At 32.1% G+C, this 25,071-nt stretch overlaps 2 protein-coding genes across 2 annotated transcripts; one reads left to right on the top strand and one right to left on the bottom strand.

Annotated features, from left to right (window-relative positions):
* The first annotated feature begins 1,322 nt into the window (after positions 1–1,322).
* Positions 1,323–8,228, top strand: LOC133675601 (two-component response regulator-like APRR1). Its single transcript, XM_062097026.1, has 6 exons — positions 1,323–2,193; positions 2,726–2,887; positions 2,985–3,118; positions 5,363–5,530; positions 6,291–6,405; positions 6,544–8,228. Exons 1-6 carry the CDS (start codon positions 2,004–2,006, stop codon positions 7,488–7,490), a joined length of 1,716 nt encoding a protein of 571 aa, XP_061953010.1. The 5' UTR covers positions 1,323–2,003; the 3' UTR covers positions 7,491–8,228.
* An 11,155-nt stretch (positions 8,229–19,383) lies between these two features.
* On the bottom strand, positions 19,384–22,975 carry LOC133675163 (protein NEN1). Its single transcript, XM_062096451.1, has 5 exons — positions 22,306–22,975; positions 22,185–22,231; positions 22,037–22,100; positions 20,790–21,748; positions 19,384–19,794 (listed from the first exon to the last, which is right to left on the bottom strand). Exons 1-5 carry the CDS (start codon positions 22,732–22,734, stop codon positions 19,560–19,562), a joined length of 1,734 nt encoding a protein of 577 aa, XP_061952435.1. The 5' UTR covers positions 22,735–22,975; the 3' UTR covers positions 19,384–19,559.
* Between the last annotated feature and the right edge of the window lie 2,096 nt (positions 22,976–25,071).

A 25,071-nucleotide genomic window follows, 5' to 3' on the forward strand; every position in this document is an offset into this window, starting at 1 on the left:
GAATTGGTTTAAATTAAAAAAATTAATCAATTTACAGTAATTTCACAAGTTATCATATCATGGGGGTGTTTGAGAATGTGGTAGCGGATGCTTTTCAAAGTGTTTTTACTCGGAAATGTATTAAAATAATATATATATATATATATATATATTATTTTTAAAAATTATTTTTGACATTAACACTTCAAAATGATATAAAAACATTAAAAAAATATCAATTTAAAGCAAAGAATAAAATAAAAAAAACTTTTTTGAAACACAAAAATAAATAAGTCCTATTTTCATGATTTCTCAGCAATTTAGGCCTCGTTTGTTTACTGGAAAATAGTTCTTTTTGAAAAGTGGATTCATGAAAAGTAAATTATTTTTTGATGTTTTGTTGTGTCATGAAAAATAAGTTAGAAAATACTTTTTAGTATTTGGTTATGTCATGAAAAATGAGCTGGAAAATAACTTATTAATGTTTTTTTAAGGTTATTTAAATAATAAGAAAGAAATCTTACAAATTAAAAAGTTGAAGAATGAAATTAAAAAAAAAATCTAATTTTATAAATTATTGCAAATAAAATAAATAACAATCAAAATAATGGAGACCAAATTTAACAGATAAAAAAATTGAAAGATAATGAAATTAAAATAATAATAATTATTATAATTTCATAGATTATTTCAAATTAAATAAATAACAATAAAAAGAATGAGAACCAAATTTGATAGATAAAAAATTTTAATTAAAAAAAATGATAAGAGAAAACATAAAAATGAGAACCAAAATTAATATAAAAATCAAATTAAATCAAATTCTAAAGGATGAAATTGAAAAAAAAGTTTCAAAATAAAATATATATCAATCAAAGGTTTGATAACCACATTTGATACAATAAAAAAATAATATTATATTTCTAATTTTTTCACAACTTCTGAAAAATATTTTCTGTTGAAAATAAAAAGAAAAATATTTTTTAAAAAATTAAACCAAAATTTTCTTTAACTGAAAAATATTTTTTTTATTAATCAATTTTTTTAATAATAAATAAATATAAAAAAATTTAGAAAATAATTATTTTAAAAATGATCATTAAAAAAGAAAAAACACTTACCTTAACGGAGAGTGGAAGAGAACACGTGAAGTAATGGATGTTTGGTTACCATCACGTTTGCCCTAATCTTTTACCATCTCTCTCTCTCACACACACACACACACGCGCACGCACGCACACACACGCACGCACACGTCAACCCGTTGGCAAATGGCAATAAAAAATCTATCAATATAGATTCGTGGTTTCCTTTTTAAAAAGATATTTTTTAGATTTTACGCATGACGTGGCCTTTTCTGTATCTCTACCAAACTATCCAGAAGGCAAAGAAACCTCCTGCCTCATTGCCCTTTTTCTCTCTCCACTGTCTTCTCCACCATGCCACGTCTCCAGCCCTTCTAACATACGCTTATATGCTCAATCAACCCCGCTCACCTGCGCAATCTCATCCATTCCTTTCACTACAAACTCTTCTCTTTTACTCCCCGGCGCATGTTAACCCTAACCTGTATCCATTAACGCAATTTTTTTTTAAAAATAAAACTAGAAAAAGCTGAGCGTAAAAAGAAAGAGGCATGAGTTAGGAGAGGAGAGGAGAGGAGAGGAGAGATTGGTTTGCTTTTGGGTTACGTATGTCCGGTGATCCAAATCGAGCCGTTGATTTCCTGGCCTGGTCTCACATAAATCCTCGATCAAGACCGTGAGCCAGACATACTTTATGGAAAGAGGCTAACATGCGCTTGTATTAAAAAAGAGAAAATATTTCTATTAATTAATAGTTTTTGTTGCTGTGTTTTCTTCATCACCGTCGTCACATAGGAATTTGGATAATCCAAACCCTAACCCTAATTTGTGTCCAAATTCTCAATCAGAAGGAGAAGAGGTGGGGTATTACTAGTGTGTTATTATTCAATTGATATTGTCTACTTTTTGAAAGAAAAAGACAGATTGAATTGATGAGATATGGAGGGAGAGGTAGATGAGCAAAATTTGAGTGGGCACATGAAGGAGAGTGGTAATGGTAAAAGTGTAGGAGGAGGAGGAGCAGGAGATGGTTTTGTTGATAGAAGCAAAGTGAGGATTTTGCTATGCGATAATGATGCTAAGAGCTCTCAGGAGGTTTTCACTCTCCTTTTGAAGTGCTCTTATCAAGGTAATCTTTTTTTTTCTTTTTTCTTTTCACTTTTCCTTCTCGTGAATGCTATGAAGATGTATAACCAGTGCTATTATTTTAAGCCATAAGGAGGAAAATGATTTTTGGCCCCTTGGTGATATTTGGTTTTTGCTATTTTGGGTGAAGGATATGAAAAACATTTGCTTAAAATTGATATGAAACATTGTATTTTCTTTATTTGTTTTCCAAGAATTATTTTTAAGTCTGGTGGAAATCCAACTACATATATTGTTGTTTGCTAAATAGCTTATTTTATTATGTCCGCATTTTCAATATCAATTCTTATCTGCATACCTACACTTCATTTTGTGAAGAAACTTTGGTAGAATGCTAACAATTTGGCAGTTTTGAGACTGTGATTTCAGTAACTTTTTTTTGTAATGATTTTTTCAACATTTATTTATTGTATCCACATCTGTTTTAAGTTCAATAATTCCACTACTTTGCTATATTGGTTTTTGAAGATAATGTATAATTTGTGCACTGAACCTGTATTCCTTTTGCTTCACAGTTACATCAGTGAGATCGGCTAGGCAGGTGATTGATGCACTAAATGCTGAGGGGCCTGAAATCGACATTATACTTTCTGAAGTTGACATTCCAATGGCCAAGGGCATGAAAATGTTGAAGTATATCATGCGGGATAAAGACTTGCGGCGTATTCCTGTGATCAGTAAGCTTATCTCTTTAAATTTACTTCTAAGCTCAGTTTTGGTAAAATCTATTTTCAATTTAGGTCCTGAGTATTGAAAAGCTTTTTGTTTGATTAGTGATGTCGGCACAGGATGAGGTCTCAATTGTTGTAAAGTGCTTGAGACTTGGAGCGGCAGACTATCTTGTAAAGCCTTTACGTACTAATGAGCTCTTGAACTTGTGGACACACATGTGGAGAAGGCGGCACATGGTTTGTTTTCTTCTATTTGTTTAGCTCTTTTCTTTTTCTTGAACCAGTTTTGAATTTCTTTCTTTCTAATATAGTGACTGTGCATTGTGTCCATACGAGTGAGTTGGTGAGGTAGTGTTGTGATGCGAACTCAAAAGGCTAAATCTTAGAGGCTATAATCAAGAATTGAAATACTCATCCAAGAAAACTAAAATTAAATTAGAAAACTTTGACCCAATAATTCCTTGAACGAAGAACCAAAGGTATATGGTTAAAACGCTACAAGGATAATATCTTTGATAAGTTCTGTAAATTCAATGAAGAACCCAAAGAAGAAGTACAGTCACGTTGTTCAATTTTTAACGATGGCAATTTCTTTTCCTTTTCAATGTTATTTCAACTACTTATAAATGACTTCCAAAATGAACCCAATTTAGCTAATAGATTTAAATTAAATCCACATAGCTAACTATTTAAATCCAAAACTAAATAAGAATACTTTGAAGCCCATGCTTGTATTTAATGAGGCCCAATCATTATATGCTGTGCATGTTAAATATCTGCATATGTGTTCCATGTTAAATAACCCCAACATGTGCTTGGATCACATTGATTAAGGTTTTATCCTCCTATGATCTCAACTTTATATGATCTCAACTTTATGCTTGCCATCATCTTAGAAGGAGTTTTCGAAGCTTGCCTGACTCAAATGTCATGAATCAACCCTTTAATTGCTATTTTTATCCTCTTGGCATTTTCCCTTGTAATAGGTCCAATCAGCACATGAATGGATCTTGGAGTTTTGCATGTTGATTCTCATCATTTCCCCTCTCTTAAAAAAGATTTGATCTTGAATCGTTACCTACATATAAAAAAGACACCTGGAGATAGAAAACATTAAATGTAGTCCTAACATTAAACTCACCTCGAGATAAAAAACATTAGATGCAGTACTAACATTAAACTCTTAGGAATCATTTTTTTTGTGCGAGTTATCTTTAACTTGCGAGTTTCATACCATCCCGGTATCACATCATGTTGTATATTAGCAATGCTGAGATAGAGAAAAGGTGTAATAGAGGGTGTCTTAGGAATATTCAGGAAGCGCAACAATCTAAGAAGAAATTCGCCAAAAGAATAGAGAGAAAATGTGAGGTGAGAGAGACACTCTCAAGTGAAGGAGTGGCCAAAGGATCCCAAATGAGGTAAGAGATGGGGTATTTTTTGTGTCAGAGATTACTTGTTTGTTAGGATTATGCCAAGTTTTCAGTGTGTACTGGATGAATGCCATGTGTGTGGAGCGATGCATGTCTACATTCTTAAGTTTTATCAAGAAAGATTAAGGTGGCTCAAGGTCAACCTTAATGGACCGTGATTTGATCTCACAAAGCCAAATCTTCCTTAAGCATTCCATAAGACCAAAGATTAACCATGGACCACACCACATGGCCTTGGCTAATCCTTCTGGGCCTCCAGTCCTTATCCAAGTGTGTATTGAGTCTTTATCTATGTTGATATCCAATTTGGTAGTTTCTCCACGTGCAAAATAAAAATAAACTAATAAATAAGGGAAAATGGACAGTGTTTAATATGCCCCAAATTGATAAACTATCCATGCAGCGTAAATGTCATGATAATATTTAGTGACCTGCAGTGTTACTTTGATTGCCAATTGGATCTATGTTTGGGGATCTTTCTACTCATTAGCAGAATCATTTTGTAGAACTGTGGTGATTAGTAGGTGCAAGGAATGAGTCATTGTTTCTTGGTGATTGACGTGGATTTGGTGTATTATTGTGCGGAATGGCACAAAAGGATCCATATAACCATCCCAAACTATCCCAAACTAGTTTGGGATTAAGGCTTGGTTGTTGTTGTTTCTTAGTGATTGCTGTGCAGAATTATTGGACCATGAGCTCTCTTTTCATGCAGCCCCACTGTTTAGCATTAAGAATAGATAGTAAGGTTTATTGGGTTTATTTGGTGAGAAGGTGAAGATGACCTACCTGCTTCTGTTCAGATGTCTGTCCAAGGACATTTTCATGCTTGTTCTTGCATTAGCTCGTGCTCAATTTCAAGTGGATTGTAGTGCAGTGTTATATTTATGTGAAGGCCTGGTTGACATGTGTGTCAGATGTTTGTTGACCTAAACTTCTTGATTTTGTCTTTGCATATTTTCCATACTTTCTTGTTAAAAACTTCACTGACAGCAAGCAAATATCTATCTGTATTAAGAGGTACTCATAAATATCTTTGTGTTGGCAGCTTGGATTGGCGGAGAAGAACATCTTGAACTATGACTTCGATCCGGTTGCATCAGATCCTAGTGATGCTAATACAAACAGTACTACGCTGTTTTCAGATGACACGGATGACCTGTCTCGTAGGAGCACCAATCCTGAAATGGGGATGTCAACTCATCAGGAAGATGAGGTCAGTATAATGTGCACCTGAAGTTTGGCATCTGAAAATAAGTGTACAGAGTGGTAGTAAAATCTCTTTCCTACAGATGAATACACATTTTCTTTAGTGAAATATATATTACCATGAATCTTGATGTGCACTGGGCCTGTCCACTAGTCCTTTGCATAGTAACTTTTCAGATGTGCAATGACTTCACTAACCTATATGTCTGCACCACTCAATTTTTGTGCAATTGTAAGGTGCAAACAGCACATCTACTCACTTCCAGAACAAAGCAGTTAAACTTGTTCCATTTCTATGAAGTTTTCAGAGGAGATTTTATGAAGTTAAAAAATGAAATACAATGGAAAAGCAACTCACATGCAAGTTATTTCAATATGTGCAAATGTGTTTATAGGTATCAGTAGTTATTAATTGGAACCTGTTACCCTGAATATGCAATTGGCATGATCAAAAACATTTTTAGATGGGGAACAATAGGAAAGGAAATAGAAGATCCTGCAACTTGGAGGGGAATATGATAAGGAGGAGAAAATGATACCCGCAACTTCTGTTTGTAGTTTGCCAAATAATTACATTACATAGGTGCTCGCTTGAAAACTTGAATTTGAAGCATGTATCATAATTGACCAAGACATTATAAACAAGTATCTACACTAAACATTTCTCTGCTCAAATGTTCATGCAAGCCAAAATCTCGTTTCAAAATTGTCATTGAAACTTTTGATACTCTCTGATGTGCCAAGCTTGACATTTGTCTGTACCTTAGTCTGCTGCTGCTGCTGCTTCTGCTTCTGCCGCCGCCGCCGCCGCCGCCGAGCCTTCTCCTGGTGATCCACAGAAATATCGACCTGATGTGCCAGGGATCAGTGACCGCCGAACAGGTGAGGTTTGCATAATTTGATAATTTCTGTTCTGTATTTTGACACCAGCTCTCAGTTTTTTTTTCTTCCTAATATTTAATGCTTAACTTCATCAATGTTTGTTCTGTTCTAAGTCTCACTTTGGTGAATAATATTCAGGACATTTATCTTCTGGTCCAAAGAAGAGTGAATTGAAGATTGGCGAGTCCTCTGCCTTTTTCACTTATGTCAAATCAAGCACGGTGAAAAACAATTCCCAAGGAGTTGCTCTTATTGAGGACAATACTAATCAAAATTTGAGGATGGAAGAGAAACTTCAAGTATGTGGCGAGCAAATGCTTAATGATGCCCATTTACAAGAAAATGGGGAGGCATTGGAAATCCACTCGCAAGGAGATGACTTCCGTAGCAGTTCTAGCATTCCTGACTCTCTCTCTCTGGAAAGATCTTGCACCCCTCCTGTGTCAAGAGAATTTCCCCAAAGAAATTTCAAGGATGATCGGGTGCTTATGCATCAAACGAATGAACCTCAATTAGATGCGTCAAGTTTATCGACACAAAGTGTGTATCCATATTTTATGTCAGGCGTTGTAAATCAAGTTATGATGTCATCATCAGCACAACTCTATCAAAAGAACCTGCATGAGTTGCAAAGCCATGGAACTTCTGCCATGCTTCCTGGATACAATCATCTTCCCCAATGTCCGCCTCACATGTCCGGGATGGCATCATTTCCATATTACCCTGTTAGTATATGCTTACAACCTGGTCAAATGCCTACCACTCCGTCATGGCCATCATTTGGATCTTCAACGTCATCTGATGTGAAACTAAATAAAGTAGATAGAAGAGAGGCAGCATTAATCAAGTTTAGACAGAAAAGAAAAGAGCGCTGTTTTGATAAGAAGATAAGGTATGTTAATCGGAAAAAACTTGCTGAAAGGAGGCCTCGAGTGCGGGGACAGTTTGTGAGGAAGGTAAATGGTGTAAATGTGGATCTCAATGGGCAACCTGCTTCTACAGATTATGATGAAGATGAAGAAGAGGACGATGATGAGCAAGCATCAAGGGATTCTTCTCCTGAGGACGATGCTTCAGGATCTTAATGTCAAGTTGCTGACAAATGAGGTTCCTTGCGTTTCTTAACATCCCTTCCATTTATTAAGCTATTAGTCCGAAGTCTGCCAATGATGCTTCGTTTTTTCATTGAATATGATTGTGTGAGCTTCATTGAGGGACAGATGAGATCAAGTTGCGAGTGCATGAATATATATTGGGAGCGCTTCTTCTGCAAGATTCGGAAAGCATATCAGTGTTAGCATTTGATAAAGGATATCACTATGAGATTGTGCATGCATGAGGGCAAAGCTCTCTGATTTTACTATCCCTCTGGTTCAAATCCCAAAGGTTTGGGTAGGTAGCCTTTTTCAAAATTGGAAGGAATGTTGGGACATGCAAAAATTCGTCCTGAGTTCAATTTCTGTAGTGTCATGACCAAGAGACCCATTTATGTGGGTAAATGTCATGTACATAAGCTATCCTTACTCTGGCATGGTGTAATTGACGAAATTGAAATCAGGCAGCAATGGAGGCGGGCAGATCGATTTGCTAATCTGTTGACTACGTGGTCTGTGGTGAAGAGCATGTACGGAGGTACAATTCCATGCAAAAAAAGAGAAGAAAAAAAGTGAAGCAATCGTTGAAGTTTGTCCATTGCGTTGACTCAATCGTTTGTTTGTTTGTATTTTCTTTGTCCAGGTTCAGGGTTCCACCACCATTTGTCTCTTCCTGCATTCTTCTCATCCAGGGTGTTTGATAGAAGTCAAGTCTTAGATTTTACAGTACTATTGGATTTATGCATTTGAAAGATTGATTTTAAAATGTGTTTACGTACTAAAATGAATTTTCTGCAACAATTTGTTGATAAATTCTGAAAAAAACTAAAATGGATGTTGATATCTCCCAAAGCAGAGATATTTTGATGTTTGCTGATCGGATGATTTTTTCTTGAGAAAATCTGGCCGGGCCATTACAGGCCATGGCCAGAAGTTGCTAGGTCGTGGTTGAATTTTCATGCCACGTACGAACAGCAAACCTTGTATAAAAATATACAATAAGCTTTCATAATTCTATATTTTTTGTCAGAAATGATTTGCGTGGGCGTAATTTTGATGAAAATTCTTCTACCGTCAACGCCTTAGTTGTTTTCTTTTCAAATTTAGGTATTTACAAAAGTTATTTCTCAATAGAGGTTTAAAATTTATTCACTAAAATAAAACCTTTTGGGCGCGCAAGCATTAAAATGACAGTTAATCTAGCATGGAAATTTGTATTTTAGGAAATAAAAAGATTTTTTTTAATAAAAAAAACTGATTTTTCTCTTTACTCTCGCTTATGTTAAACCCTAATTTATATCCCTAGAATGCGTTCTCGAATCAAACAGCATAAATTACTTTCAGTTTGCACATTAGTGCATGATTACAATCTTTCAATTATCCACCTTTTAGCAAATTAATGTATCATTGTTTATATTAAAAATAAGTATTTATGTTCAAACTAGATGAACAATCATTGTTTATCTTTAAAAAGGGAAAAACAATAATTGATCAAATTTGAAGAATCCTGTCCGACCAAGAAAATTAGAAAGTAGGAGAATAGGAGTCATTGACCAAAGAAAAGAGATCTATCATAGAAAATTTTTCACGCAAATGACTAGAAAGTTTCCATTTGGAGCATAAGTCGTTGACAAGTTAAACTAATCAAGTGATTTAGTTTAGTTATAATTTATGTGATTATCAACAAATAAAAAGTTTAGTTTGTATTAAGATTTTATACACCTTACCTCATAAAAATTACATATATAATATTAGAATTACATGTTTAGATAAGATCAAATATTGTATCAATAAAAATAAATCATTCTGTAGTTGGAAAAGATAACTAACCCTACATATAAAATTTTGTTTTTTTTTTTTTAATGTATTCAAGTTATCTTTCTTTCGATTCTTACCTTTATTTACAAATTTTAATTATATTTCTTGCATTTAATTCATGTTCTTCTCTTGTGTGGTGCTGCTTAAAATAAATATGTATGTCTTAAGGTTTGGAATTTTGAAAAATCATATTCTGTTTGATTTTGCAAAGTTGCTGCTGCTCAGGATTTATTTTCTAGTAATAGTTTCTCCTTATTATAAGAGAAAAAAAAGATCATGTAACTTAATTGATTAGAAGAATGATGGTTGATTAGTGAATGATCATTATAAGCAACAAATAGAGGCTAGTTTATTGGTTACGAAGTACCTAATATTCTTTTATCACCATATGTTTGTGTGGAACAACCAATATTAGACATTCCATGGAATGACTCTTTATTATGTAAATCATTTTTACAATATAAAACTACATCTAGACAAAATCTTAATGTCCTTATACAGTCTCTCATATTTTTTGGCATTTCTAGCAACGATGTCACAACTGATCAGGTATGTTGGTGTATATGTGCCTCAAACACAGTTTTATGCGTATCTATTCTACAACCCAAACAATATTATTAGATGGTCACAACTAACTGTAATGAGTATCATCTAACCAACCATAATTGCTATTGAGAGGGAATCCTTTTATCAATCATGAAATCTCTACAATAAAACCAAACTAGATATGATAATGGTTGACTTAATCTTAATGTCCTCAAATACAGTCTTATGCGTATCTATTCTACGACCTAAACAACATTATTAGATGGTCACAACCAACTGTAATGAGTACCATCCAACCAATTATAATTGCTTTTGAGAGGGAATCCTTTTATCAATCATTAGATATGATAATGGTTGACTTAATCTTAATGTCCTCAAATACAGTCTTATGCGTATCTATTCTACGACCCAAACAACATTATTAGATGGTCACAACCAACTGTAATGAGTACCATCCAACCAATTATAATTGCTTTTGAGAGGGAATCCTTTTATCAATCATTAAATCTCTTCAATAAAACCAAACAAGATATGATAATGGTTGACTTAATCTTAATGTCCTTATACAATCTCTTATATTTTTTGGCATTTCCGGCAACGATGTCACAACTGATCATAGTCAGGTATATTGGTACATATGTGCCTCAAACATAGTTTTATGCGTATCTATTCTACAACCTAAAGAATATTATTAGATAATCACAACAAACTGAAATGAGTACTATCCAACCAACCATAATTGCTCTTGAGAGGGAATCCTTTTATCGATAATTAAATCTCTTCAATAAAACCAAACTAGATATGATAATGGTTGACTTAGCTAGGATGGTCTAGGGTCTAAGAGATTCTATAGAGATTTATGCTTTTCATTTTAGGACTCTATAAACCAAATTCATTGTAACTATAACAAAATGAGAGTATATTAAACTTATTCTAGAAAAGATGTAGTGGGACATCAAAAAGAGGTTGATGTGAACTAATTACCTAGCCATATACACCAATTTAAATGATGATTTGTTGCAAAAAGATGCTAGCAAAATAAGAATAAAACAAGACGTTAAAAAGAGCTTACCTAATTGGCTATTTGAATAACATCTCAAACACTTATATAGTAATTGACTCAGATTTTATGAAGGAATTTAAAGAACTTTAGCAATAACTCATATCAATCACAAAGCTTAAATAAGGAAGGTCATTTGAATTTTTTGTATTAAAAAGCATAAAAGGCTAACAAACCTAGTAGTAAAAGCTTCCAAAGTGGTTGATGATAATAAACATAGTTATAAAATCTAGACTGACTTAACGAGTCAACTAGTGACCTAGACTGGTTCATGTTGAAGAAAAAATAGGGGATAAAATTGATTAGCCTAACCTAGTCAAAAACCCAAAATGACCTGTGACCTCATAAACCTGAGTAAGACTTAATAAAAAAATCATTGAATTTTTTTGTTAAAATAATATCGTTTTGATTTTTAAAAAAAATATTAAGGTTAACCTAGGTTAACTTTCTCGATTCATGACCAGGGTCTTGCCCAAGTCAACCCTCGAGTCGAGTTTTAGAAATATAATAATAAAAATAAAAATACTCTTTTGACATAAAAAAAGTTGAAAATATATATATTTGATTAGCTAATGCATGAGGGGCAAATCAAGCTCTTTGTCAATGAGAAAGAGACATTTAAGAATTGATGTTAGAAGAGATACAAAGATAAATTATATAATTGATTTGATAGTGGGTAAAGTTAAAGAGACTGGGAGATCATGATGAGGGTTTTCACGGATCCATGACCAACTTTAAAAACCTATTTTTAAGGAAAGAGCAAAAAAAGTAGTCTCTTGATTAAGATAGGTATTATAGAAATTTAAGGTTTAAGATAAAACTCTTTGAGGTTATGGAAACTTTGCAGGTAGAAGAGTTTATTAACGTGTTGAAAGAAATATATAAGATTTTTTTTAATACAAAAAAGTCTTAGAGTAAATAAGGGTAAAGCTAATTGCTATCAAATTAAAGGGGAAAGCTTCTGCTTGAAGGGAGAAATTGAATATGCCTTAGGCAAAATGAGGCAAACAAAATATTAATGATTAAGAGAAGATGAAATATCATTTTTTTTCTTTTCAGGTACACATGTTTTGTATTAATAACTCTATATATTGAGACAAGGTGGAAGGATTGTTGATGAATACAATATTTGCTGCTGATTAAATCAAAAGGAAGAATTATTACAAGTGGTTTGACTTATGGAAATATGATACTAACAATTATGTTGTCTTCAAAAACTAGATTCAAAAGGCATTTGAAGCTGTTTGTGTTCACTTTCTAGACTAAAAGATAAAAGTCGATATTGATCAATTCCTTAAAGTAACAATATTAATAGCTACATCCAAGATAAAATGACTAATTAGAAAAATAAAATTGTAAAAGGTAAAATCTAATTGACCACGATAAAGACTAGAATTCCACGAATACCAATATTAGAAAGAAATATATTGATCATGGAAAAAGATGGTAATAAAAATGCAGGACATACCTATTTGTGAGGTATACAGGTTTCATACCTTCTTTACCAACTTTTAAAAAAATGAAGACTTAAAAGGAAAAGCTGAAAAAGTTATGACTTATGGATTGGCCAAGACAATTAGGCCTAAAAGATCTATTGATAATGAGTGGCATAAACAGCAACCATAAAAAATCATCCAAACCTAGTGATAAAAAGGATGGTGATTTTGTTAACAACCACCATAATCTTTTAGATGTAGAAAAGATATGAAAACATGGACAATTATCACGAAGTTCAGTTTAGTAGAATGCAACACCTAAACACATTAATAAGGAAAGATAATGCAAAACCTTACACTTTGGTAAAGAAATAAATTTTGGATGCTGAATAGACTAGTAAAGTGGTTAATAACAAGCAACCTCAAGTTCCATCAAGTTGAAAACAAGAGGCATCCAAGATTGATAATTATTAGATATTTTTGTTCCTAATCTTTTATAAACTAATAATAATAATCGATGCTTGATTTTTGTAAAAGACACAATCACACATTAGTCAAAGACCTTGGTAGAAAGAATGGAGAATATTCCCACCTCAATACCATCTTCATTTCAAGAGTTTGCATTAGACCATGATATATTAAAGAGATAAATTACTGAAAAAATCTATATAAAGATAGGTAATACTATTGTCAAGATAGTTAAAAAGTATGTGTATAACAATCATCCTGTAGCTGAGGAAATGAAGATTAAACCTAATGCCAAACTAAGAGTAGATGTAAAACAATAACAACAAGACAAAGTTATCTAACATGTTAGGTCAATAACAAGAAGGTGAAGCAATAGAAGCAAACAATGTAGTATTAGTCTAAGTTTTTGTTAGTCATATAATAAAAAAGAAGGTGGCATCATCCAATTAGAAAAAGTAAAAAAAAATATTACTCCAATAATCACCATAACATAGGATGAACCACTACTTATGGTGAATAAAGAAATAATAGAAAAGACTAAAGACGACAACAATATACAAACTTCAAACTATTTACTCTTGTAATATATGAAATGAATTCAACAGATACTTTAATCTAAATAGAAGAATATATATATATATATATATATAAAGAATGATATGATTATTAATGTTGATGACTTCCTAGATGATCATTTGTTAAGATAAGGCACTAATACCCCTTTTAATGATAGCACGCAATAAAAAAAGGGGAAATTGCTAAATTTTTAATCTTAATGCACTAATTAAAAGAATGAAATGCAGTTAAAGAATATAGATTAGAAATTCCTTCTAAAATAGAGATGAGCGAACATGATAAAACCATATCCATGAATATGGTATTCGCTCTTCCCTCTTCTTTAAAGTAAACCTAGTCAATTGCTATATATGAACATTGACTATAAAGACAATGTAAATATTGTTAAAATTGACCAGTCAGAACCTGTGGTTAATCAATAATCATATCTCAAATTTCTTAAGCCAAAATTGGATATAAGTTGTCATTTAAAACTTTTATACATCATAAGTTTTTTGAAAGGTGTACTAATATAGATGATTTTATTCGATAATGGGGCAACACTCAATATTATACCACTAACCTTGATAAGTAAGATTGGTTATAATAGGATTTGTATAATCCTATATAAAATGATGATGTTAGATTTTATAGGAGGTATAAGAGAGATTGTAAGTGTGTTGCAAATGGATCTAATTATTGTTTCCAATACTAATGGCTCTATTAGAATAAATGAAATAATAGACAAATATAGTTTATCCAATCTTGCCTAGCAAGACTTTTGTTCTACTATAAAGAAAGTTGAGGGTATGCATAGATTTTAGAAATATAAATCTTGCAATTCAAAAAGATGAATCTCCAATGCTAATGGTTAATATGTTGATTGGTGTAACATTTAACAATGAAATTCTTAACTTTATGAATGACCACTCTAGCTATAACTAAATCTTCATTGTAGATGAAGATGTATAAAAAAATATTTTCATATGTCTTTGTTCATTAAGGATGTTTGAATGGGTGGTAATATCATTTAGTTTAAAAAACATTGGTATTAAAATGATCTGATTAATCACAATTCAGATACCTATATTGATGATATAATAGTAAAATCAAAGTCCAAATCTACTTCCTTATATAATTTTTTAGCGAATAAGGATGCATAACCTAATAATAAACCCATTATGATGTCAATTTAGAGTGCAAACAATAAAATTTCTAGGATTCTTAATGTATAAATAAGGCATAAAAGCATATCAAGCAAAACATGAACAATTATGAAAGCATGACCTCCTCAAAATAAGAGGTAACTGTAAAGCATTATTGATAAGATCATTTTTTTAAAGAGGTTCATTGTAAACATTGCAACAAAGATCGATTTTTTACTTAATTGTTGAATGAAAAGAGCTCTAACAAGTTTCAATGGTTTAAAAAGCAACAAACTATTTTCATAAGACATTAAAGCTTATCTAGTTAAACCTCTAGTATTGACTTCATGAAGGTCTGAAAGATATGCTGACATAAAAAAAAACTCTGGAAAAAAACAAGTAGTGTATTATTATAGTTGTGTCCTTATAAAAGTTAAAGAACATCATACATTGATAAAGAAACTATTTTTGTCTATATATTTCATTTGTTTTAAGCTATACTAGTATATATTATTAGTTGATGCATGTGCTATATGCAAAACAAATTTAATAAAATATAGGCTATCAAATTCTTTTTTAAGAGGTCATATTGGCCAAATAGACTTTAGCATTGTCTAAATTTAACTTAAATTATATGCTGTAAAAAGCAGTTAAAAGCCAAGATTTTATTGATTTCTTAGCTAAACCACCATGCATCATCATCATCGACCATAAGATTGAACATGACATGAATCTGTTCCATGATAGTTATGGTTTGATGGATTGAAAATCGAGAATGAGATTGGTACAATGGTAGTACTAATATTAGGTTTTAAAGGGACCTTACCTTCTTGGCTTGATTTTCCTTGCATAAATAATCAAACTCAATATGAGATCTTAATAACAGATCTAGAAATAGTCCTCGAGTTAAAAGCATAGTTAATTACAATAAAAGGAGTTTCATTTGCTTGTTATCAACCATTTAGTTGATGAATATAAGCGTGAACATCCCACCCTAACTTTATACCATGAAATGGCTATAAAAATTATTAAAATATTTTTTGATCTATTTTTTTCTTAAGTAAGAGGAAACAACATAAAAAGTAATGACTTTACTTAATATTGATCAGGATATAGAGTGGTCTTTGATCATTGTGGCATCATCCATAAATTGATTATTGATCGTTTAATTATTACTGATATCTAGTAGGAATGTAATAATGACAAGAGCATTATAGATTTCATGATAAAAAAATGTACAAGATAGTAGCTATAAAATTGTTACTGAAATGTTTTGTCAAGTACAAGAAAAGGTCTTAATAAAATAAGTGCTTTTGATATCCAATAGGATTAGAGAAAGAAAATTCAAACTTTTTAAAAAAGTTTCAACTTATTTCATAAAGAAAAGGACCAGTTAAGTTCTCTTATTTGATGTATTATTTTAGAGACATAAAACTAAAGTTTTGTTTAAATGCTTAAAACCAAAAGAATATTATTTATAATGTCTAAAATTCTTGAAGGACTATAAAGAGCCTATAAATCTAGAATGAAGATGAGATGACTTATCATAAACTATTGATTTTATTGGCTAGGAATAACCAAGGATTGCATTAGTTATACAAAATAGTGCCAAACATGTCAATACTTTAGTCCAATCTAACCAATGAACAAAATCAATACAGTGGTCACACCATAACCATTTAGATGATGAGAAATGGATATTATTGGCAAAATAAACCCACCATCATTAATAAGACATAATTATATTCTTATAGCCACGAATTACTTCACCATAAATTACTTCACTAAATAGGTTAAATATATTCCTTATTGATCAATTAACCAAGAAATCATGATTAAATTCATTAAAAAAGAAATCATCCATATATTTGTTCTTTCAAAAACCATCATTACTACCAAGCATTAATATCCATTAGAGAAGATGTTAAGTAATCCACATAAGAATATTGATTTAAAATAATTCATTCTACTCCTTATTATGCCTAAGATAATGTGCTCATAAAATCGACCAATAAAAAATTAATTCTTAATATTCAAAAATTGATTAGAAACAAACCTAAAGTTTAGCATGATGTTTTGTCAGAAGCATTATGGGCATATAAAACTTCATAAAAGACTACTTTAGGGACTTTACCATTCATCTAACATATGACCATAATGTTATATTACTTTAAGAGCTCACAGTACAATCACTCAAAAGGGTTGCATAGTCTAACATTGATAACTTAGAATACTAGCATGTTATGCTGGAAAAGTTAAAAGATTTGAATAAGGTAAGACTTGTTGTGTTAGATCATTTACTGGCACACAAGAAGAAAATCAAGATAATAAACAACAAACATGTTCGATCAAAAAAAATTTTAGTGAGTAATTTGTTTTAGAAAATCATACTATTAATTAGACATGAATATCAAAATTTAGAAAATAATCCTTAAACCAAGAGTGTTTATACAGTGTTTCTAAAGTTTTAAAAAGAGATGTCTACCATATAACAAATTAATGAGGGCTATAACATTTTTTTAATTAATTAATGGTTAATATTTGAAGATATATTACCTATATATAAAGAAAGTAGTGGAGGATTGTATATCTGAAGAAGTCAAATGATCAACCTAGATATTAAAAGCATAACACTACTCTAGAGATCTATGGTTTATGCTTTAGGCTTAATAGTTAAGCTATTTTTCAAGAACACAATTTAAGTCTTCATTGTAACAAGGATTTAGGTTGGTATATGCAATTAGTGAAAAATTTGTAATGAATAGTGTTGCTTGTATTATCAAAGAATAATTTTGTATACAATAGAATTTCACAAGAGGAAAAAACTTCATTCAAATTTGGAATTTAGTATGTACATGTATACGAGACTGTTTATTATAAAAGAAAGAGCCTAAAACATATTACATTCTAACCTAAACCTAAACAATTTAAAAGAGGAAGCTATTTTCAAAAGATCCATGATAACTTTGTTTTTCCATAATCGTTGTTATCTTAGGTTGCCTAGGGTAGTTTTGTTTATTGAATTAAGAAATAAGGTCATTTCTACGTCAATTTTATCATATGTCTCTATTTGGTTTGAAAAAACTTTAGACTAAGAAAAATGTTATTTCTACGAGACCTGGCCTCTCTATCAATTCAACAATTTTAGCTTTGTATTACTCTATATTAATTAATAGTCTTTTCACTACCAAATAACCTTTCTAAATAATAATGCATTTATCCTCCCAAGTATTTTTCTACAAAAGCTTTGAGTTTTGAGTTGCCTTGTTATATATTTTCACCTTTAATATAGTTATTCTGAAAGGGCCAATGTGATTTTAAAGTTGTGAAAGGGTACCCATGTAACCTAACTAACACAATTTGTAAAGTCTTTAAACAATATATTGCTTATGAGTTATTGAATACAATTTATGATGACTTAGTCACTAAGGATGCTCACTCCTTGCATCAACAACTTTAAAATTTCTCCAGAGGCTCTAAAATAGTATTCTGTGATGATTATCTTTAAGATTTGCTTTAGGCTAGATATCTCCTATATAGTTACAAGAGATAAGGATTAATCTAGTCTTTAAAAATACATTGAAATGAAAAAAATCCTCTTAAAACCACTTTTAAAAAGTTATTAAGAATAAACCAATAATACAAAGTTACACTTTAGCTTAAAGATAGAATAATCATCATTGGAGTAACTAAGGGCTTGATTTATTTAATAGAAAGAAATGTAGGGTTCTTTGAACTTTAGCCTTTTATATCAAGGTTCACATCCGATAAATACCTTAGGAGCATTAGCTGATTTGTACCACCTATGTTAATCCAAAAGTTATAAAAGATTCAATAGATATTACAAATTTTTCCTTTGAGGCGCTCTTTATTTTCTTGCTTTCCATGTCCATTTCATGCCATGGTAATAAAAACACAGGTCCAAACTTATCCTCATATAATGGAGTTCTTAGCCATCAAGAGCAGTTGTTATAGTATCCTCAAATTCTTCACCCTTTCTTTTTGCTCTCCTCTAAAAAGAAATAAATTTCTAGCAATATAACATCTACCTCTACAAAGGTGTTGTCTATGGGTCTATAAACACCTTTTAACATAAAAGGCACATATTCTTACAGGTTTCATCCTTAAAGGCATATATGATGTAACCTTAAAAATTGGTGGGCCTACTTTCTTTGATACAAATGAAAGGGTATTCCCTAGTTAGTAGTAAAAAATGGTTGTGTTTCACCAAGGTTTTGGTTGAGTGTTCTCAGGATGATCAAAAACAAAACTAGGAGCTTTAACAGTTGAGACCTTATTCTCTAAAGCAATAATAGTGATTAACAGTGCAGCACTCTTAAAAGATGCCAAAGTAGAAGCAATGATTGATGATTGAGAACACTTAGCAAGGGAGGATGAGTAAAAGTCTTCTGTATTATCTTTATAATGGGAATTAGAGGTAGAGAAGCAATTTAAGGAGATAGTACCAAAAGAAAAGGAGGAAAGTAAGGTAAGATAAAAGTGAAAAAAAAAATAAGATTGGTTTAGTCCTTGAAACAAAAGCCTCATCATCTTTCTCTTTTTCCATTATAGAAGGGTTTTAGGATTTAATAAGATTGGTTATCACTGCTGAAACATTAATAGTTTGAGGAGATGAACAAAAAAAACTACTTTAAAATAGCAAATAGGGTTAAAAAGAAATACAATGAAAAACCTAAAATATTCTTACTATAAGTTTATTTAGTAGGCTTTTGTTTATCCTTCCCAGAAGACTTTCATATGTTTTACTTTGGCTTATTTTATCAAAATAATTCAAATCAAAGAAGATTTTATCCACCATCTCTTATAAGAAAGTGATGTAAATGAGTTTCATAGTCTTCATGAAGAACTAAATATGTCAACTAAATAAATTCTGGTTAAATATAGAGAGTATTAGTGTCAGCATTCAAATCTTTTCAAATATAGGTATGGGCCTAATCTTGCAACAACGAAAATACTTTTCTTTTCTACATGTTAGGAAGCTTGTTACAGTTTTAATCAACCAAATCGTGCATCACTCATTATGGATGATTAATTTTTTTGCCACTAATCGGATGCCAGAAGCCTGCTGATAGACGTATGGATCCAAGGACAAGTATGCATCGACAAAGGTCCCTGGTTTGAACCAGGTATCCAGCTCTGTAGCATCAAACTTACTGAATATGAGCTTTTGTGTGGTTCCAGATGGTTCTTTCTGATACATATCCGTTGCATATTGAGCAACATTGCCATTTACTGCAGTAGGTATGCTGAGAAAAGAAACGAAACAAAATTAGGCACTTCCAGAACCATTGCTTGGATCAATAAGACGGCATAGAAAATGAAATCTGTGAGTAGAATAATATAATGATAACTATCCTCCCCATCAGAAGGCCCCATCATGCAATAATCGAGTTCTTTCTCACTTCATTTTTAACAGTAAGCCGAAAAGCATGAGCCTTTGAAATTGAACAAAGTAAGCTAAGTAGAGCTTAAAATGTCAGGGAAAAGAAATGTAAGATAATGAATTAACAAGCATATAAAAATGAACAACCAGGACCCTCAACCATTCTGGTTTTATTCTTTTTTGCGATTCTTAAAGATTCCAATGATAATCCTGTATGGGAAATGCACAAGAAACTCGGTGATGGCTAGATGGAAAAAAGGTAGATCCAAGTTAGGGGTGTGCAGGGAAACCTATGAACAGATAAATCAAACCAAAATCAACAAGAATGCTCCAAAAAAATAGGTTAACCAAACCGGTTGGTTGCATTTTGGTCTGGGTTTTTTCCAAATACTTTCAACATTTCTTCATATAAGTTCTGGGTTTTGTTCCAAGAATCACATTTACCTAGGTCAAACCAATTTCCCCTTATGGAATGATATCTTGTCAATTTTTTACATACCTTTGTATATTATAATGAATAAATATGGAGACTAAACTAAGATGATATGAATACATCCTAAATTAGAAAAGTATGAAGGCAAAAATGGAAAATCAACCAATGCATCAGTTAATTAAACTGGTTGAACAAAAAGACTAGCTAAGACAGTTCCATCTATTTGATTTTGGTTAATAAAATTCTTGAACTAAATCTTCCAGCTTGTTAAGAAAAGGAAAAAAAATAAAAGAAAAACGCCGCGATTTGAATGACTGAACCAAAAAGTAACAATTTCATTGGACAACAGTTTATATCATTGTGTACTCCTAAACTTGGACATTGCAAATGCTACAAAGAGAAGGGATAAGAGGACTGAAACTTACTTCAATCTCACGGTAGGGTTGTTGACAAAGCCCAGTTTTCTGGTAACAACACTCCTCCAATCAGAACTACAATCCGAATCTGCACAAACTTTCCACACAATGCTCTCACATGTATCAAGAACATCACATAGACTTGGAGATGCATCAACCACAAAACTCAACCGTGGCCGGCCTGCATGATCAGAAAACTTCGTACTTAGTCCAAACCGTATCCTCAACCGAGGACAGTGAAGCTGCAAAATGCCCCCCTCGTAAAATAATTTGATTCTAGGACTCCCTTGAAAGAACGGGACATGAAATGCTCTAATAGAAGAAAGAGAAACTTCATCAAGCTCTAAGAAACCCAAAACGTCACTGCAACTTTCAGGGACAGTCACTGTAGAAGGAATCTCAGGAGGCTGTAGTATTGGGTTTTCCTCCATGGCGACATCTGGTTGAAAGGAGGCAGCATTCATTTCATTGCCAAGTGCGACCATGTCAAATGTATCAGGATGAGCTGTACTAGATGCAACAGAATATTGGGCCTCAGCAGTATTGCTTGTGAGAAGAGAAAAGACTGGATGCTTTTCCTCAGTTCTATCATTTTCAGGAGACAGGGCAGGGGTGCTTTTAACGTGTGAACTCGTAGACGGAGAATTCACTGTAGAAGGCATCTCAGGAGGCTGTAGTATTGGGTTTTCCTCCATGGCCACATCTGGTTGAAAGGAGGCAGCATTCATTTCATTGCCAAGTGCGACCATGTCAAATGTATCAGGATGAGCTGTATTAGATGCAACAGAATATTGGGCCTCAGCAGTTCTATCATTTTCAGGAGACAGGGCAGGGGCGCTTTTAACGTGTGAACTCGAAGACGGAGAATTCTTGTTTAGGACTGGGGATTTTCCATTTATACGACTTCTTGTGATAGCATTAGGGGAAACCCAATGGTTTTCTGGAAATGCGTCTGGGAAGCTTGATTCCTGAAAATGGGGCAGCATTTTGGTTAATTTTTGCCTCGAAAACAAATAAAACATGCAAGGTTAACGGCCACACAACTTAATGGTCATTCAAAAAGACTAGGACGGAGGTTGATTTTTGGCCTGCTTAAGCAACAAGGGAGCGATTATGTAGTTTACTAAGAGAAGAAACAGGCCAAACATATCATTTAATAGAAAAAAAATATTGCAATGGTAGATCAGCCGCTTCTGGGATGACAAAGAGAAGACGAGGGAAAGGGAGGTTAGAAGAGTGAAGTCGAGTGCACTTACCAAGAATAGGACAGTAGCACAATGCTTAAGAACCTCAAGATTCATTCTTACATCATCTAAACTCCTGATCAAAGTATCAAAGACATCATGTCATTCCAAAAACTCCATTAAACAAGGTAAATCCCCTGAAATACATAACATATTTTACCTATGTGTTTGGTTGCCAAGCCCAAAATAAGTTGCAAGGCTTGCCATCTGGTATCAATCATCAAAAAAGTCAGCACAAAACAAACAAACATCATCAACAACCACCACAACAACAACCTAACCTTCATGTTGCCAGCTCTCCTTCCAAACTTCTGAGTCAATAATGGTAACGAGTCAATAGTCCCCTTTGGCTCTGGTGCTGCCCTTCCAATCTCCGCAAACGCCTCTCTTATTCGCGCACAATCAAATCTGACTATATTATGCCCCGCCCATATCCTCCCATGGAGGATGTCGTAGACCGTGTCAGCAATGTCAGCGAAGGACGGTGCTGAAACCACAGCTTCTGGTGTGATGCCATTACACCGTACGGACAAGGAAGATATGAGCTTCGGGTTGGAGGGTCGGACCAAGGTCGAGTAGCTCCTGATCTCTTCTAGCTTCTGGGGGCAGACAAGGATGGCCCCGAATTCAAGTATAGCATACCCCTGGCCGGGTCGGGTCGGGACCGTGGTTTCAACGTCGAAGAAAGCTATCTCTGTTTTGTTTTCCATCTCCTCGCTCCCTCTATTCGGATCACCCTTTCAAAAAGCAAAGAGAGGGTTTGGGTTCTCTCTCTATCGCTCTGCGTGTAGATAGATATAGGGAAGGGAAATGGGTCTTTGCTTCTTAGGGTCGGTTTGCTTCGCAGGCTTAACAAAGTAAAGCACAATTGAAGCTGGGTGACCAGCCCATGTTCTATTCAAAGAATATACTCGTTCCACTTTCATTGCTTTTCCTATCCCCTTGTCTCTCCCTGCAAGCTTTCGATTCAATGGAACTTTTTACTTTCACTCTTTATAATAATAACTCTCCTTTTTTATTATTTTTATTATTATATATAATCAATTGTTTAATGATTTGTCTATATTATTATATTCTCATCTATGTGTTTTTCATATTCATTATACTTATGTTTGTTTGTATTCTTTATATTTTATTTAAATAGGAATATTATTTAATTTATCACTTCATTTCGTGATTTTATTATTAAAGAAATATTTCATTTAAAAGTAAAAATACTTAAGTAATATAAAACTCAACTCCTATGCAGGATCTTAATGTGGGTTGATCTAGGTTAAGAAATGTTTTTTTTTAATTTTATATATCATCAAATAAATATTACATGCACATCTTAAATTGAAGTTGTGAGATCACTTGGTTTTGCTCATATTATTTGATAAATATATGCACAAGTGACAATAAAGATCCAATTTATATTTTAAATTTTTAATACATTACAAAATATTATTTGATAAAACTACGTATGTTTTATATATATATATTAAAACAATTACAATACAATCATTAATAATGTCTTGCAATGAACAAATAAAAATTTATCTCAGAGTATTTTTTTGACCAAAAGAAACTTAAAAAAATAGGAAAATAAAATTCTTAATTAGTATAAAGGTACATATATTTATATTAGTGCTTGCATATGGATATCTCTCTTTTTTTTTATATCTTTTTTTATCCTTTAATCCATCACGATTCTTTCTCTTTTTTCAAATAATGAACGATATTTTTAAGTTCTTTTTTATATTTTAGAAAACTATTATAAGTCATGCATATATAGATTTATATTCAAAAAGTTTTATTACTCGGTCATTGTATTTCTTTTAGAACAACGCCTATGATAGCCAAACACCAGCTACCACAGCAATATTGGAAATGTTTTGATTGTCCCTCTGTCATAGACAACGTGTTTGGCCAATGGATTTATAATTTGGTATCAGTGACTTTTTCTTTTTTTTTTCCTTGATTTTCGTTTATAACTCTCTAAATTTTTAAAATAGCTCTTTGATTTTTATTTTTTTTAGACTTGGTCCCTCTATTTTTTGTTACTGTTTATTTTATTTGAAATAATTTATAAAATTAAAATTTATTTTTAATTTCATCCACTATTTTTTAATTGGTTAGATTTAGTTGATCTTTATTCTTTTAATTACTATTTTTTTGTTTTAAATTCTTTTTTAAGTAAAATTTTTAATTGTCAGGTTCATCCATTCTATAGGGTAATCTTGACTTTATGATCTAGGTCACAGGTTTAAAAGGTTAGTTTAGGTTGACTTAAGACTTTTTTTAGGTCTTTTTTTTTCAAATGAACTTTTTTTTTAATTTTATCCTTTAATATTTTAATTAGGATTTGTTATTTTTTTCTTTCTTTTCTATAGGGTTATCACCTAGGGCGACTCCATATGTTGTATCACAGATTTAATGGGTTAACCTAGAGTGACTTAAGCTATTTTTTTTATTTGATTTATCTACTGTTATTATCTATTTTTTACTATATTATTAAATCAACTATACTTACTGGATCTAGTTAAGTCAATGACCTAACTTTCATATTTATCTTGCTTCTTTAAAAAAGCTATCATCGCTTGAGCATCTTATTTTTTATAGTGAAAAATTTTTGGTCCGGCACGTGGTGTAGCACGAACTACCAATCTAGTCTCAATTAAAAGTCTTAAGCAATTAAGTGGGGCATGTATAATGATTTTTATATTAATTCTCTAACACACTTTCTCAAGTAAAAATCTTTTTGTGTTTGAAATTTGCACAAACTCATACTATCTTGTTCTAGTTTTTTTTTATTATTAAAAGAGAATATAAGTGGAAAGATTTGAATTTGGGACTATTTAGTTATTAAAGCTCTGATACAGTATCAAAAAATCATATCAATCCAAAATATTAAGTTGTTAAGTGAAAACCAAAACTAGTTTCATATTAATTATATAACAAGATGCATAAACTAATAATAACTCACATAAGATAGCCTGGATACCTACAAAAGCTCTAACTTGAACCACATAATGATCAAGCTACAAGCAAATATAGCTATGAATAAC

This window comes from Populus nigra, chromosome 16, assembly GCF_951802175.1.
Source record: "Populus nigra chromosome 16, ddPopNigr1.1, whole genome shotgun sequence".
In the NCBI taxonomy this organism is placed as follows: domain Eukaryota; kingdom Viridiplantae; phylum Streptophyta; class Magnoliopsida; order Malpighiales; family Salicaceae; genus Populus; species Populus nigra.

Excerpts from the sequence above, each read along its gene's own strand:
- LOC133675163 (XM_062096451.1), bottom strand. The coding sequence starts at position 22,734 with ATGGAAAACAAAACAGAGATAGCTTTCTTCGACGTTGAAACCACGGTC. Across the intron at positions 22,232-22,305 it reads GGAGAGCTGGCAACATGAAG|ATGGCAAGCCTTGCAACTTA; the intron begins GTTAGGTTGTTG and ends GATTGATACCAG. Across the intron at positions 21,749-22,036 it reads GTGCTACTGTCCTATTCTTG|GAATCAAGCTTCCCAGACGC; the intron begins GTAAGTGCACTC and ends CCCCATTTTCAG.
- LOC133675601 (XM_062097026.1), top strand. The coding sequence starts at position 2,004 with ATGGAGGGAGAGGTAGATGAGCAAAATTTGAGTGGGCACATGAAGGAG. Across the intron at positions 2,194-2,725 it reads TTTGAAGTGCTCTTATCAAG|TTACATCAGTGAGATCGGCT; the intron begins GTAATCTTTTTT and ends TTTGCTTCACAG. Across the intron at positions 2,888-2,984 it reads GCGGCGTATTCCTGTGATCA|TGATGTCGGCACAGGATGAG; the intron begins GTAAGCTTATCT and ends TTGTTTGATTAG.